This window comes from Gigantopelta aegis, chromosome 9 (genome assembly GCF_016097555.1).
Source record: "Gigantopelta aegis isolate Gae_Host chromosome 9, Gae_host_genome, whole genome shotgun sequence".
Classification (NCBI taxonomy): domain Eukaryota; kingdom Metazoa; phylum Mollusca; class Gastropoda; order Neomphalida; family Peltospiridae; genus Gigantopelta; species Gigantopelta aegis.
In genome coordinates this window covers 33,267,378-33,281,985 of record NC_054707.1, presented here as the reverse complement: position 1 = coordinate 33,281,985, position 14,608 = coordinate 33,267,378, and the positions used below count along the sequence as shown (strand labels likewise).

The 14,608-nt window shown below is 35.6% G+C and overlaps 1 protein-coding gene across 1 annotated transcript in view; it reads right to left on the bottom strand.

Annotated features, from left to right (window-relative positions):
• Positions 1-6,761: 6,761 nt before the first annotated feature.
• Positions 6,762-14,608, bottom strand: part of LOC121381207 (transforming growth factor-beta receptor-associated protein 1-like) — a 38,118-nt gene continuing 30,271 nt past the window's right edge. The window contains exons 21-22 of the mRNA XM_041510405.1: positions 13,666-13,856; positions 6,762-8,469 (exon numbers count right to left, since the gene is read on the bottom strand). Coding sequence (XP_041366339.1) covers positions 8,304-8,469; positions 13,666-13,856 — 357 coding nt within the window. The 3' untranslated portion in view covers positions 6,762-8,303. The remainder of the gene's footprint in view (positions 8,470-13,665; positions 13,857-14,608) is intronic.

The window sequence follows — 14,608 nt, the reverse complement described above, 5'->3', positions numbered from 1 at the left end:
ATACGAGTTTGTGTGTCGTACTGATTTTACGAAATGAGTGTGAGGATTTTTGTATTGCCTGAGCGAGAGCAATGGTATACGTGAATCCTGACACGAGTTGCGTAAAATCAGGATGACTCACACACGATTGTAATAATTTCTTTATTATCCATATTATTGTTGTTGTTTTCTTTATGAATAACAAGACCCAACTCAAAATGTTTCAGCCACATTTAGGAAGAGACGACGAAATGATGTCATATTTCAAATGCACAGTCTGAACTAGGATTGGAGAAGCAATGTCATGTTATGTCATCACACTTGTTATTACACGTGTGCTTCATATGATTATTATTAACTTGGTTATGTTGAACCATTTGGATAATAAACTATTATATTACAGTAAAGATGTCATGCCTCTCAGAGGTTCACACCCAGGATGATTCCAGGTGATAACTTGAAAACAAGAAGAAAAAGATTGCACATAAAAATAAAATAAGACTATCACTGGATGAAAAAATGAAAGAAGTGAAATATAATTTAAATACATCTATTGTTTATTTAAAGAATGTTCTCCAAAGTAACCTTTAGCCTTTAGCCTTTAGCCTTTAACCTTTAGCCTTTAAATACGAGATATATGGAGTTATTTAGCTAACAAACTAATAAGCAATACTAAATAATTAATACTGGTACCTGTATGAGTTATTAAATCATTAGATATAAAAGTTTGTTTTGGAGCACATTGATTAATTAATCGTGGGCTATTGGATATCAAACATTTGGTAACCTGCCACATTTTTTCTAATGCAGCAAGGGATCTTTTATATGCACTTTCCCACAGACAGGAAAGCACCTACCATGGCCTTTGTCCAGTTGTGGTGCACTGGTTGGAATGAGAAAAACCCCAATCAGCTATAATTAGATATAGGTCACTGACTTAAATATATGTGATTTAGTATTGACATGATAATGTTGGACATAGGAATTAATATATCCCAAATAATAATGTTTTAAAATCTGTTTAAAAGTGATCCTATGTTATGGTTCTTGTTAATAACACTACATGATTAAACATTACTTTGTCTGTTTGGGTCAAAAGGGAACCAGTGGATTAACAGTCTTCAGAAGAAACCCACTACATTTTTAAAGTGATCTTTTTTATATGCACTTTCTCACAAACAGGACAGCACATACCACAGCCTTTAATATACCAGTCATGGGGCACTGATGGTTAAAGGGACATACCCTAGTTTTTAAACACCAAGGCATATTTTTGGCTATTATAACCGTTTTTGACAACTTAAATCATACTTTACTTAGATTTTATTGTTTAGATTATCAATTTCCATACATTCAATGTGTTTTTGGTCATCCTGGTGTTTTTAATATCACAAAATGCATTTCTCATATTTTAAAAAAAGCACATGCGTCTGAGAAGTAACAGTTTTAGTCTATTTTTAGAGGGTATTTCACCATTTCAAAGTCATAGACTCATGTTTCACTCAATTGTAACTTTATCCAAATGTGTTACAGGTTTGTAGATTAACTAAACTTAGTGTTAATTTTTACAGGATAAAACTAGGGTATGTCCTGGTTTGGACTCCGTTAACAATGACATTAAACTGAGCAGGGCAGCACATACCACAACCTTTAATATACTAGTCATGGGGCACTGGTTTGGACTCCGTTAACAATGACATTAAACTGAGGAGGGCAGCACATACCACAACCTTTAATATACTAGTCGTGGGGCACTGGTTTGGACTCCGTTAACAATGACATTAAACTGAGGAGGGCAGCACATACCACAACCTTTAATATACTAGTCGTGGGGCACTGGTTTGGACTCCGTTAACAATGACATTAAACTGAGCAGGGCAGCACATACCACAACCTTTAATATACTAGTCGTGGGGCACTGGTTTGGACTCCGTTAACAATGACATTAAACTGAGGAGGGCAGCACATACCACAACCTTTAATATACTAGTCGTGGGGCACTGGTTTGGACTCCGTTAACAATGACATTAAACTGAGGAGGGCAGCACATACCACAACCTTTAATATACTAGTCGTGGGGCACTGGTTTGGACTCCGTTAACAATGACATTAAACTGAGGATAGCCTCTTTAAGACAACTGTAACTATTCTCAGCTGCTTGGTTGGAGTTTCCATGGATACTAAAAAACATTACACCATCATGGAATGTTTTATGCTCATAAATAACAAAAGAAGGTTAACACATTTTTATGACATGACTCATGGCTCATAAATCTTTTAAACTCTGGATTTAGGCCTCCATAAAGTCTAGACTATTTAAAGAGACTGTCACAAGTTTTCTGGTTAATAGAGCAGTTTTAATGATTAAAGTGAAATATTAAAAAATAGTTTTATGTTTAGAACATTATAATGTGTATATATCCAGTGTGTTTCTGGTCTTACTTATGTTTGTAGCAGCTCAATGTTTATTTTATTTCCCAATATATATTTGTTATATGTATGAAATTATTGAGAGATAAAATCCATTTTGAGCTACTATAAACTTTATGATTACCAGAAACATGGCTACTATGTTGATATTCTAAAGAAGAAGATGCATCAAATGTATTAAACATCTCTATTAGTCAGAAATACCGTAGGAAAAACTCAGGACAATTACCCCTGCGTGTGCTGTAACCTCACCGTGGTGCAGGGGTGTAACATTCTCTTTGAGAATGGCCAATACAGCACAAAATTGAAGTTTTGAGTAAAATTCAGTATCCGTAAAATTCTGTGATATTTGTGTTTTTGCACAGTTCTTTACACTGTAATGGGCCATGATAGACTAGTGTTTCCTTATTTTTTTTGCTTTAAAAAAACTTTCATTGTGGCCTTTGTTCCTGTCCCTCCCAATACATGTATTTCCTGGTTCAGCCTCTTAAGAATAATTAAGCTTCATTCAATAAATATTTTATGAACAAAAAATATTTTGTTCATAACTTTACACTTTACAGAGACAATTTGTATTGCCATGAAAGAGTTAACAATCTATTTCATGTCATACAAAAATGCTGGTAAAAAAATATCTTCTGTATTTTAAAACCTAAACAAAATTATAAATAAACATAAAATAGAACTCAAGTATAAAAAGTTAATAATTCATAATGACATATTATAAACAGCATACTCAAGTATTAATATTATGCTTTTAACAGCTAATACTATTGTTAAATATTATTATAATCAATTGTTACTTCTTTGTTCCACTCAAGTTTTTCAGTGTCACAGGTACATAACCCCCCCCCCCACCCCACCCCAAAACCCCAACCATTTAATTGTCTCTACCCTGCATCCTTTTCCCCCCATATATCATATTTCAAAAACTTCAAAAGCAACAAACTGAAATAACTCAGGTTATAGACCGACTCGGAACCCTATTAACATGCCCCTATACCACAGAGGTTTCAGGCACGTCTGCATGGCCAGTGTCCTGACTTAGGACAGACTCAGGTTATAGACCGACTGGGAACCCTATGTGGTATAGGGGCATGTTTAGAGGTTTCAGGCACGTCTGTCTCAGGTCGGATCTCTGCATGGCCAGTGTCCTGACTTAGGACAGACTCAGGTTATAGACTGACTGGGAACCCTATTAACATGCCTCTATACCACAGAGGTTTCAGGCACGTCTGCCTCAGGTCCGATCTCTACATGGCCAGTGACCTGACTTAGGACAGACTCAGGTTATAGACTGACTCTGAAACCTATAAACATGCCCCTATACCACAGAGGTTTCAGGCACGTCTGCCTCAGGTCCGATCTCTGCATGGCCAGTGACCTGACTTAGGACAGACTCAGGTTACAGAAAAACCAACTTATAACAAATATTTTTTAACAGATGACCTAACGACCATGCAATTAAAACTGTACAAGACAGTATCTTAACCGAAGCACTAGTTAACAATGTTACACGAATAATTAATATTCAAGAACCAGCTCTGCTAATACATCATTAAAAAAAATTAATATACTAAAATCCCAATAAAACAATACAAATCTTGTGCAACTTTTAGGGGTTGAAATGATATGGTTTGTTCTTTTACTCCCAACAAAACTCTTATCCAACAAACCCGATCTACTTCCAGAGTTAATATTCAACATCGGGAAGGAAAGGAATGTTTGTTTAAAGACACCTCAGCACATTTTAAACCAGGGCTATTTGGTGTTTAATATACGACTGTTAGAACTTGTGGTCTAGATACTGCCAACACATTGGCTATTTGCTCTGAATAGTTTAAAGTTTGTTTTATTTAATGACACCACTAGAGCACATTGATTTATTGGCTATTGGATGTCAAACGTTTGTTAATTTTTTACATTTAGTCCTAAGAGAAGAAACCTGCTACATTTTTACATTAATAGCAAGGAATATTTTATATACACTTTCCCACAGACAGGAAAGCACATACCACTGCCTTTGTACAGTTGTGTTGCACTGGTTGGAATGAGAAAAAACCCTATCGGCTTAATGGATCCATCAAAGTGGTTTGATCCTGCGAGGCAACCATCTCAAGCGAGAACTCAACCGAGCTAAATCTCGCCCCTCCTCTCTGAATAGCTGCAAGGTATCTTTGTATGCTCTTTCGCAAAGGCAGGGCAACACATACCAGTCATTGAAACACCAGAGGGTGGGATGTAGTTCCGATGTAGAGTGCTCGCCTGAAATGTGATGGGTCACAGGAATGCTATCGATTTAGGTGTTTTTTCTAACTTTTTTTTTCTTTCTATAACAGTGTTCCAAACTTTCTAATGTTAAAAAGTTTTAGGACTTTCATTATATTTTTTGTTCCGAGAAGTTTCTGCTATCTTATTGAATGACAAGACCAACTCTTCTTCGTTTTTATCTTTTTTTGACCTCAAAGTATTTGCTCCAAGTTTACAGCTATTGTTAACAAGTTTCTGACTAACAGAGCCTTTTGAGGACAAAAATTAAATACTTTTTTCTTCTTTAAACTATCATCGACTTTGTATTCAATGTGTTTCGGATTATTATAAATAGCTCAAACTTCATTTAATTTATTTTCCCAATTTTTTTTTCAGTTTTAAAGGAGAGGACAATTAAGGCATTTGGCCTGGTATGCATATTTAACGATATATAATGCACATTATTGCTTAATATCAACACGTATAATCGTATAGTTAATTAATAAAATGGTTAAATGTGACGACTATTATATATAACGGGCGCAGCCATTTTGTACCATCTCAGTGAGTACGCCCTCTGGCGAGCTGGTGGTTACGTAATACTTAACGCGTCACATCAGAAATGAGCCTTAGAACTAGAAAAACACAATCTACCTGGTTTTTGCTGGATAATAAATAGTCATACATTGCAATGTTCTGTAATAATACACATCCCAGTAAGCCAACAGTAAGTATATCCAGCACTATATATATTATTTTTAAGTCGAAACAATTAACAATGTTTTTCCCATGCATTAACCTACGTACAGAAATGATACACGGAGTGTTTTCTTAGTTAATTGGTCTATGCTGTTAGTTGCTTCTACCTGTGATTTCTGATTGGCAGGTGTGTATTTGATTGGTAACCAGACGAGCCAATTAATTGACGCTGTCTAGACACAAAATACATACCGGTATTGTGGAATATTACCTGTCGCCCTTAAAATTGTAATGGACATGGATTATTACTGTAAATAGTTCTGTAAAACTATTGATTAAGTAGACTTTTTCATCTACAAGCACAGAACTGACCAATTACGTAGTCCCAAAGAAAAGAAAATTATCACTTGCCGACTTGTGTATCGTGGGTTGTCGTTTTTGCTCCAACGTAGCATATCAATAGGCGTAATAGTGTACATTTTTCCTTTGGATTATTTAACAGAGAAAATACTATAACCCCATTTTGTTCTGTTAATGTAACTTGAAATATATTTAGTTAAATAGTTTATTATATTATTACGTCATTTATGCTGTTTTACAAGTCAGGTTGATCAAAGAGAAGCGCCTTGTCGAAAATTACTGCTTTTGTTTACACTGTACATACAGTAGATGGTCAGGAGCTGACGTCACTTCGCCCCAAGCTATCCCACCAGACGTCACAAAAACGAAACAAAATGGCTGCCCCCAGTTAGCAGGAATAATCATTGTTTTTTATTAACTCTAAAATTACGTGTTTTTCATTTGCTAAAGTGTCAGTATGTGTTGGTGGTCCGGGTATGCATCTTTCCAACACATAAGGCTCTTGTTTGGGTTGACCCTACCTTTAACTACCACAAATATTAAAATAACCAAAAATACCTTGAATATATAAAGAATGATATTCTAAATGAGAAAACGTATTTAAATCTAATTTTAATTGTTAAATGAGCAAATGTAATACCGGTACCTAATTTTAGCTGTTAAAAGGTTCAATTGGCAAAAGCATGTAACTATGGCAGTAAACTCAGCACAGTTGATTTCAATGATTATAAACTGTTTAACTATTCAGTTAGAACAGCTTTTCTGACTGAACTCAACTATGTCTGCTTAAAGAGACATACGCTAGTCTTAAAACACTAAGACATATTTTTTACTATTAGAACCGTTTTTGATAACTGAAATCATACTTTACTTAAGATTTTATTGTTTAGATTATCCATTTTCGTACATTCGAAGTGTTTTTCACAAAATGCATTTCTATTTTTGTTTTTAAATGCACGTGTGTCTGAGAAGTAACAGCTATGGAGTACAGTTTTAGTCTATTTTCAGAAGGTATTTCACCATTTCAAAGTCACAGACTCACGTTTCACTCAATTGTAACTTAATCCAAATGTGTTACAGGTTTGTAGATTAACTGAACTTAGTGTTAATTTTCACGGATTGAAACTAGGGTATGTCCCTTTAATCAAAGGCCGTTATACTTAATGTCTTGCAGTTTAAACGTATAAACCACCCATTTAACAGCAGCGTGTTTCTTCAATACACTTAAACCAGTGAAAACCAGCAGCAACTGAGGATCCATACGACTTCATTATTCCCCACCCCACCCTTCGACACATACTTAAATCGGTTTAAAATATGCTTTAGGTTAAAGCTATAGCTTTGTTAAAGTTACAGTCTCAAGTTACACAATTTCATACACTGCATTAAGAAAGTTAAAACTAAATTACATTTCACTGACATACAGATTCATTCATTCTGTACTGAACAAACAACAAGGAGTTGAGGAACAAATACGGAAATCTGTACAGATTTGTTTTTCTGAAAAAGGACATCAGTTGGACTAGTGGTTTATTTTTCAATTCACCCATCAGAATTTTTACTCGCAACTAGTAAGCTCACTAGTACTTTCTGAACACTTGCACATCAAATATAAAAATATATATGCTTGCCGCTTCTTTTTTTGGCAGAATAAATAAAGTGGGTGGCCTTGCATCAGCCATGTCTGTCCCTAATTTGTGGTTAACCAGTGTCGTATGTTGGGGGACAATGAGCGCTTCTTACAGTCAGCTCAATAAACACTATACTGAATCAATCGTGAACACTGAGGCATGTCTTCAAAACTCTGTTCTGGTGCTAGAAAATGTGTTCCTAAACCTAAACTTTTCGAATGATTGTAGTGATGTTCCAAATGATCGATTATAATTGAAAATTGATCGGTTTTGCTTGACCAATGTGATGATCGATTACAAAAATCGATAATCGATTGTGTGGGAAAATGTTAACTGTAACTATTCCTCCAGTTTAGATGATGGCACCTATATTTGTTTTCATGTATACATAAAGATAAAAAAGACAGATATTAATTAGTTAATAAAAATAAAATTGGCGATTTGTGTTGTCTATTTCGGTGATGAAGACAATAGGTGCATGATCCTTATAAATCAAAAATTTCTTATGTTTGTTTAATTTCAATCAACTGCGTAATTAGAAGCTGATCGGCTGGTGCAAACCCATTGTAACTGATGGTCGATGATGAAATGCCAACCGATTCCCAACACTAAATGTGATTCTGTTCTCAAGGTCCACACTACATTTGCTGGTGGTGTGATGAGAAGGCATTCTCAGTCCTTCAAGAATACAGTTTTGAATACATCGTACGATTGCCCACTATCCCGAACATGCTACTGCTGCACCAGTTTCAACAACACCGAGTCAATCATTTGATCAGTTAACAATTAACAATCCATTCACTTCCATTTTTTGTTGTTGAAAAAAACAGTAAATGCCCTAACTTCACCGTCTAATGAAAATGACAATAGATAACATTTCCAAGTTCTTCACTTTGCTCAAACAATTTGCCTGCAAATCTCCAACATTTTGAAACGCCCTACCATCCACCAGGATCATTTGTGTGATTCGACGTCCACTTTTTTAACTCTAGTACTAAAGAGTTTGCCCGTCACTGGGCAGACGTATTTGTTTTTGGCACAGTGCACATGAGTCACAACTCCATTGGGGTAGCGCACAAACGTTGGGTCACTGAAACCTCTGTTACACACTGCACACATCCTGAAAAGAGACAAAATACAATAAGTAGACATTTATTCACGAGACACTAAAGTAAAGCCATTCATGTTTTGTGATGTAAGCTATATATATATAGACTGCAGTGAGCAATGATGTCAGTGTACCAGGTGCATTGGCCACGTAACAAATTGAATGATGCAGAGAAGATGCATGAGTGACACACAGCTGACTACTGCGTTTGCATTTTTAGTACCTATCCGTCCAACTGGAAAGGACTATAGGTAAATTCTGCATTTGTCCCAGGACTGGGATGTGGAGGTGGACAGCAAAGGAAGTTGAAAGATAGGAGGAGTTGCCAGGAGGAGGAAAAGGGGCAGTGGTGGGGAGGAATAATAATTAAAAATTCTGCATTTGTCTATCTGTTCGTCTTTCCATCTGTCCACCCATGCATTCGTCCGTCATTCTGTCCCACATATCTTTTCAGATGATTTTTTTTTTGCACTGCTGCAAGATATTGAGCTGATATGTTGTGTATAGCTTTAACATGTACAGTTACAGATCAAGTTTGACGTTCATGATAATTCCAAGAGTTACTGCCCTTGAACTTAAGAGATAAGAAAAAAAATTGGGCTCAGTATTGGACATATATTATATTGCTTTCACTTAGCAGAACTCCTAGAACACTTGTTTTTGGGTTGTTGTTTTTTTAACCATGTTTCATATGGCCTGCAATGGAATGGAATTCACAGATGTTGTGAGCATGGCATGATCATATTTGATTTTTTTTTACGGCTGGAGAATGCCAATTTTGTGACAATGGCATTAAAATAATAATTTTTTTTTTTTTTTTTTTACAGTGCTATTGAATGATGATTTCATGTTTGGCCATGATTCACTCAAGAGATAAAAGGACAGAAGAAAAACATTTGACTTAATTCTCCACAAATAACAGAATATTCAGCAAATGGTATGGAATGTGTTAATAAAGGCAAAACTGAATATAACTTGAGAACTAACTATTGACATATGTATAAAAAGAAAATGATTCCCACATGATCACCCTCACCCCATGTGAACCAATTGTTGAGGTATATGATGATATACACTAATATGTTCTAAAATCCAGTTCTAACCAAAAGCTTTCATTGTATACTGCATTTTCAGCTTTCTCTGGGTGAGCAAAACATTTCACCAAATTATCTTAAAAAATGCAAAACCCACTGTTATTTTCCACACAAAAAAATCAATTATTACATTACAATAAAGTACACTTATAACGAACGTGCTCAAAAACGAACTACTTCACAGAATGAACTGATCATAAAGTCCTGTTTTATCTACCTATACATTAATGACCAACTTATGCAAATGTGTACAACAAACTACTGCTGTTATATAGACTATCATGGTCCCTTCCGGTTCGTTATAAAAGTACTGTACTGTAATTTCTTTACCAAATGTTCCTAAAATTTGCATTTTGTGAGTGGCAGAGCCGTCTATTTTACATGACAAGGATTATTAACAATGGTACAAACAGTCTGATACCATTAGTCAACATTACAAAACGTAGCACCAGACAATATTTCCCCGACACAATTGGTATGACTCCACATATACAAAGACACAGCCAGAAGCAGGCTGCTGAGTAAACGTATGTTTGTTCATCTGAAACTCAATCCACCTGTTTGACCAACAACACAAAGCTCCTGCCTCAGTTGAAATCGTGCTAACTTGCAAAGTATGTCATCACAATGTTTACCTTGAATAATGATCAGGTGATAATGACCACACTGGACAGAGCTCATACAGTCAACTTATGCTTATGAGGAGAGCTGCGGCCCACATAAGTAAATTTGAGGGATTTAAATATTTTCATTTGTCCCAAATACAGTTTGCGAAAATTGGAGCAGGCTTGTGGAGGCCAATTGTAAGAGTTGTATGCATAATACATAGGTGTTTCAATTGGTGTGTGGCACACCATCACTGGGTCACTCTCTCAGTGAAAGAAAGAAAGAAATGTTTTATTTAACGATGCACTCAACACATTTTATTTACGGTTATATGGCGTCAGACATATGGTTAGGGACCACACAGATTTTGAGAAGAAACCCGCTGTCGCCACATAGGCTACTCTTTTACGACAGGCAGCAAGGGATCTTTTATTTGCGCTTCCCACAGGTAGGATAGCACAAACCATGGCCTTTGTTGAACCAGTTATGGATCACTGGTCGGTGCAAGTGGTTTACACCTACCCATTGAGCCTTGCGTAGCACTCACTCAGGGTTTGGAGTCGGTATCTGGATTAAAAATCCCATGCCTCGACTGGGATGCAAACCCAGTACCTACCAGCCTGTAGACCGATGGCCTACCATGACGCCACTGATGGCCAGTCTCTCTCAGTGAGGTCACTGAGTTACAAATTGAGTCTAATATTTAGATGCTTGGACAGTGAGATCACAAAAACAATATCTGGCACTCAGCTGCTTGTTCATTGAAATCACAGAATTATAAATAAACAATGTCTGGTCTGGATCTTAGTCACTTGGTTAATGAGATCATAGTAACGTTATAAACACTGTCTGGATCTTAGTCACTTGGTCAGTAAGGCTGAGTCACACTGTCTGGATCTTAGTCATTTGGTTAATCAGATCATAGAGTTCTATAAATATTGTCAAGATCAAAATCACTTGGTCATTGAGATAACTGAGTTATAAACATTATCTGGATCTTAGTCACTTGATCAATAAGATCACAGTTATAAACATTATCTGGATCTTAGTCACTTGGTCAATAAGATCACAGTTATAAACATTATCTGGATCTTAGTCACTTGGTCAATAAGATCACAGTTATAAACATTATCTGGATCTTAGTCACTTGGTCAATAAGATCACAGTTATAAACATTATCTGGATCTCAGTCACTTGGTCAATAAGATCACAGTTATAAACATTATCTGGATCTCAGTCACTTGATCAATAAGATCACATTTATAAACATTATCTGGATCTCAGTCACTTGGTCAATCAGATCACTGACTTATAAAGATTGTTTGGATCTCTGTCATTTGGTTAATAAGATCATGGTGATATTAACACTGTCTGGATCTTAGTTACTTGGTCAATGAGATCACCAAGTTATAAAACATTTCTCGATCTTAGTCATCTGACCAACGAGATCACATTGTCTGGATCTTAGTTACTTTGTCAATGAGATCACTGAGTTATTAACATTGTCTGGAACTTAATTAAACCATTCCATTTGTAATCAAATATAAAATAAGTGGTGTTGAGACTACTAACAGACAAATTCCTAAACTGGAACTTAGATGCATGTACTTAACTGATCCGAATTTTAAAACACTACAGCATATTTTTTACTATTAGAGCCATTTCTAATACTTGAAATCAAGACATTACTTAGTTTTTATTGTTTATACTATCCATTTCCATACATTCGAAGTGTTTTTGGTCATCCTGGTGTTTCTAATACCACAAAGTGCATTTTTCATATTTAAAAAAAATGCACATACCGCTGAGAAGTAATGGTTACGGAGACGAAGTCCAGTCTATTTTTATCGCTATTTCTACATTTTAACGTCGCAGACTCTTTGTTTTACTCAGCTGTAACTTTATCCAAGTGTGTTACAGGTTTGTAGAAAAACCAAACCTGGTGTCCATTTTCAAGAGTTGAAACTAGGGTCTGCAACTTTAATAGATAAGATCACCTAATGTTATACTCCAATGCTTTACAGAGGCGGAACGTAGACCAGTGGTAAAGCATTCGCTTGATGCGCGGTCGGTCTGGGATTGATCCCCATCGGGCTATTTCTCACTCCAGCCAGTGCACCACGACTGGCATATCAAAGGCTGTGGTATGTGTTATCCTGTCTGTGGGATGGTGCATATAAAAGATCCCTTGCTGTTAATTGAAAAGTGTAGCTCATGAAGTGGCGACAGCGGGTTTCCTCTCTCAATATCTGTGTAGTCCGTAACCAAATATTATGTCCGACGCCATATAACCGTAAATAAAATGTGTGGAGTGCGTCGTTAAATAAACCATTTCCTTCCAATGCTTTACATTATGCTTTGAAAAACATCTGATATACAGGATAGGACAGGATAAGTATTTAATATGCCAGTCCAATATCCAGCTTCAACGTGTGTGTGTTATAGCCGGAATAAGTTTGAGCCGGAATAAGTTTGAGCATAGGGGTTAGAGTCGGAATCTCACTACAAATCTCAAGTGGGTAGTGGGTAGCTTCATTAAATGTGGTAATGGACATAACTGAGAAATAAATTTATTTGGCAAAGTAATGCATTGCTTTTCGTGTTTATATTTATTTATTAGCATTATAAAACTGGTTATTTTCTTAATATTTAGTAGGCTGCATTCTATGTCATACTTCCCCTCCACAGGCCTACTAGTATGCAACAAGATAGTTATGCAATATGACAACCAAATTATGAATACTCCAACCCCTCCCACAAAGCATTAACTAAAGAAAATTGAACCTTTTATAGCTCATTTTCGATATAACCGGATATTTTTACAACTCCCCAAGTTTTGCACAAAATTATAGTACTTAGTTTTACTTGACTTAGTGGTAAGATCCAAAAATAATAATTTGAAAATAAACACTCACATTTATTACCAATTGCAGGACTGGTGGTATTATAATTAATTGCTTTATCAAAACTTCGGTGCACCTCGAATACTGACCCTGCTATATGTTATTTGGTTTAGAGATATCTTTAATGGATATGTAATGAATATTTTCTCTGTATTTTCCATTTTTCTCGAAGGATTCTCAAAGAAACTATTATTTATGCCAAGTGGCAATATATTATAACTGTGATATTTTTGGGTTAATTATTAAAAGATTAGATGTAGGATTGATTCATTTGTAGTTCGTTATCACAAACACATAAAAATTACAAAATATGGCACTTGCAACTTTAAGAATGCACTTTTAACTATTTTCTGGCCTATTTTTAATATAATTATCAGTGTTCATTATCTTTGAAAATAGGCGACTGTTAGAGAAAAGTAGACTAAAATTTACTGAATGTAGAACTTTATAACTATCAGCATGAAAAATAGGTGGCGATAGCGGCAGCAATAGTTGCCAAACATTGACGCCTTCTACCTGTTAATGAACACACTGATTAAATGGCTGACATATCCTGTTTGTGGCTTAATTCTGAACTTACTTTCTCTTTTTTAAAAATCACTTACCTATCATCATTCATGCCTATAGGTTCTCGCTGCAATTCTATACACATTTCCTTCACATTTAAATTCTCTCCCCTTGCCATCATGCGTTCTATTCTTGAGAGTCGACAGGAGTGCATACTCTTCCTGACGGCTCGTGTCAGAAACTGAGACAGCAGCCCGACTGACCAGTTTTCTGGTAGGAGCTGTAAAACCTGAAACATGAACAGTTTCTCCATAAAAACAGTCAAACTTTGATGTATCTTGTTCACTTACAGAAGAAAGGGAGCACTGAGAAATATTTAACATGACTGCAGTCCTTTAGAAAAATATAATGAAAGAATGTCTGACACTGCAATATATTAGAGAAAATGACAAACAAAACCTGCTGCTGCCATAAAGCATACACTGACCAACTACAAACCAGAGGTATTTTATATAAACTTTTCCCAATGACAGGATACTACATACTTTGGGAAAAGATTTCAATGGAAAAATAGCCAATAAAAGAGGATAATGATGAATGGGGAATTCTCCTTGGCAAAGGTTTAGAAAATTCCCCATTTTTACTTTCGCAGGATAAAGCCGATAACATGTCATTAAGCTGTTATTATTTTTATCTTGAAACTGGACATGGCAAGTGGGGAAATCAACTTTATGTCTAGCTTTTAATATGCTCAAGCTAAACAAGCAAGATTTTTGCTGTAGAACATACAAAATTCATGACTTCATTCGTGTAATATGTTGTCTTTGTCATGTTCAAAAAGTTTTTTTTGTAATTTTTATACCGGGTATTTACCACAACACAAAACCTCATGATGTAAAGAATATGCAATTGATATGAACATCTAGTTAATGGTAATAAAATGGTAAATTAAAAAAGCATGACAAAACACTCAAATTTTAAAAATCTTTTCTGTTTATCATTGACATTTGGTTTTGATTTGTTAAAAATGCATGTTTTGTC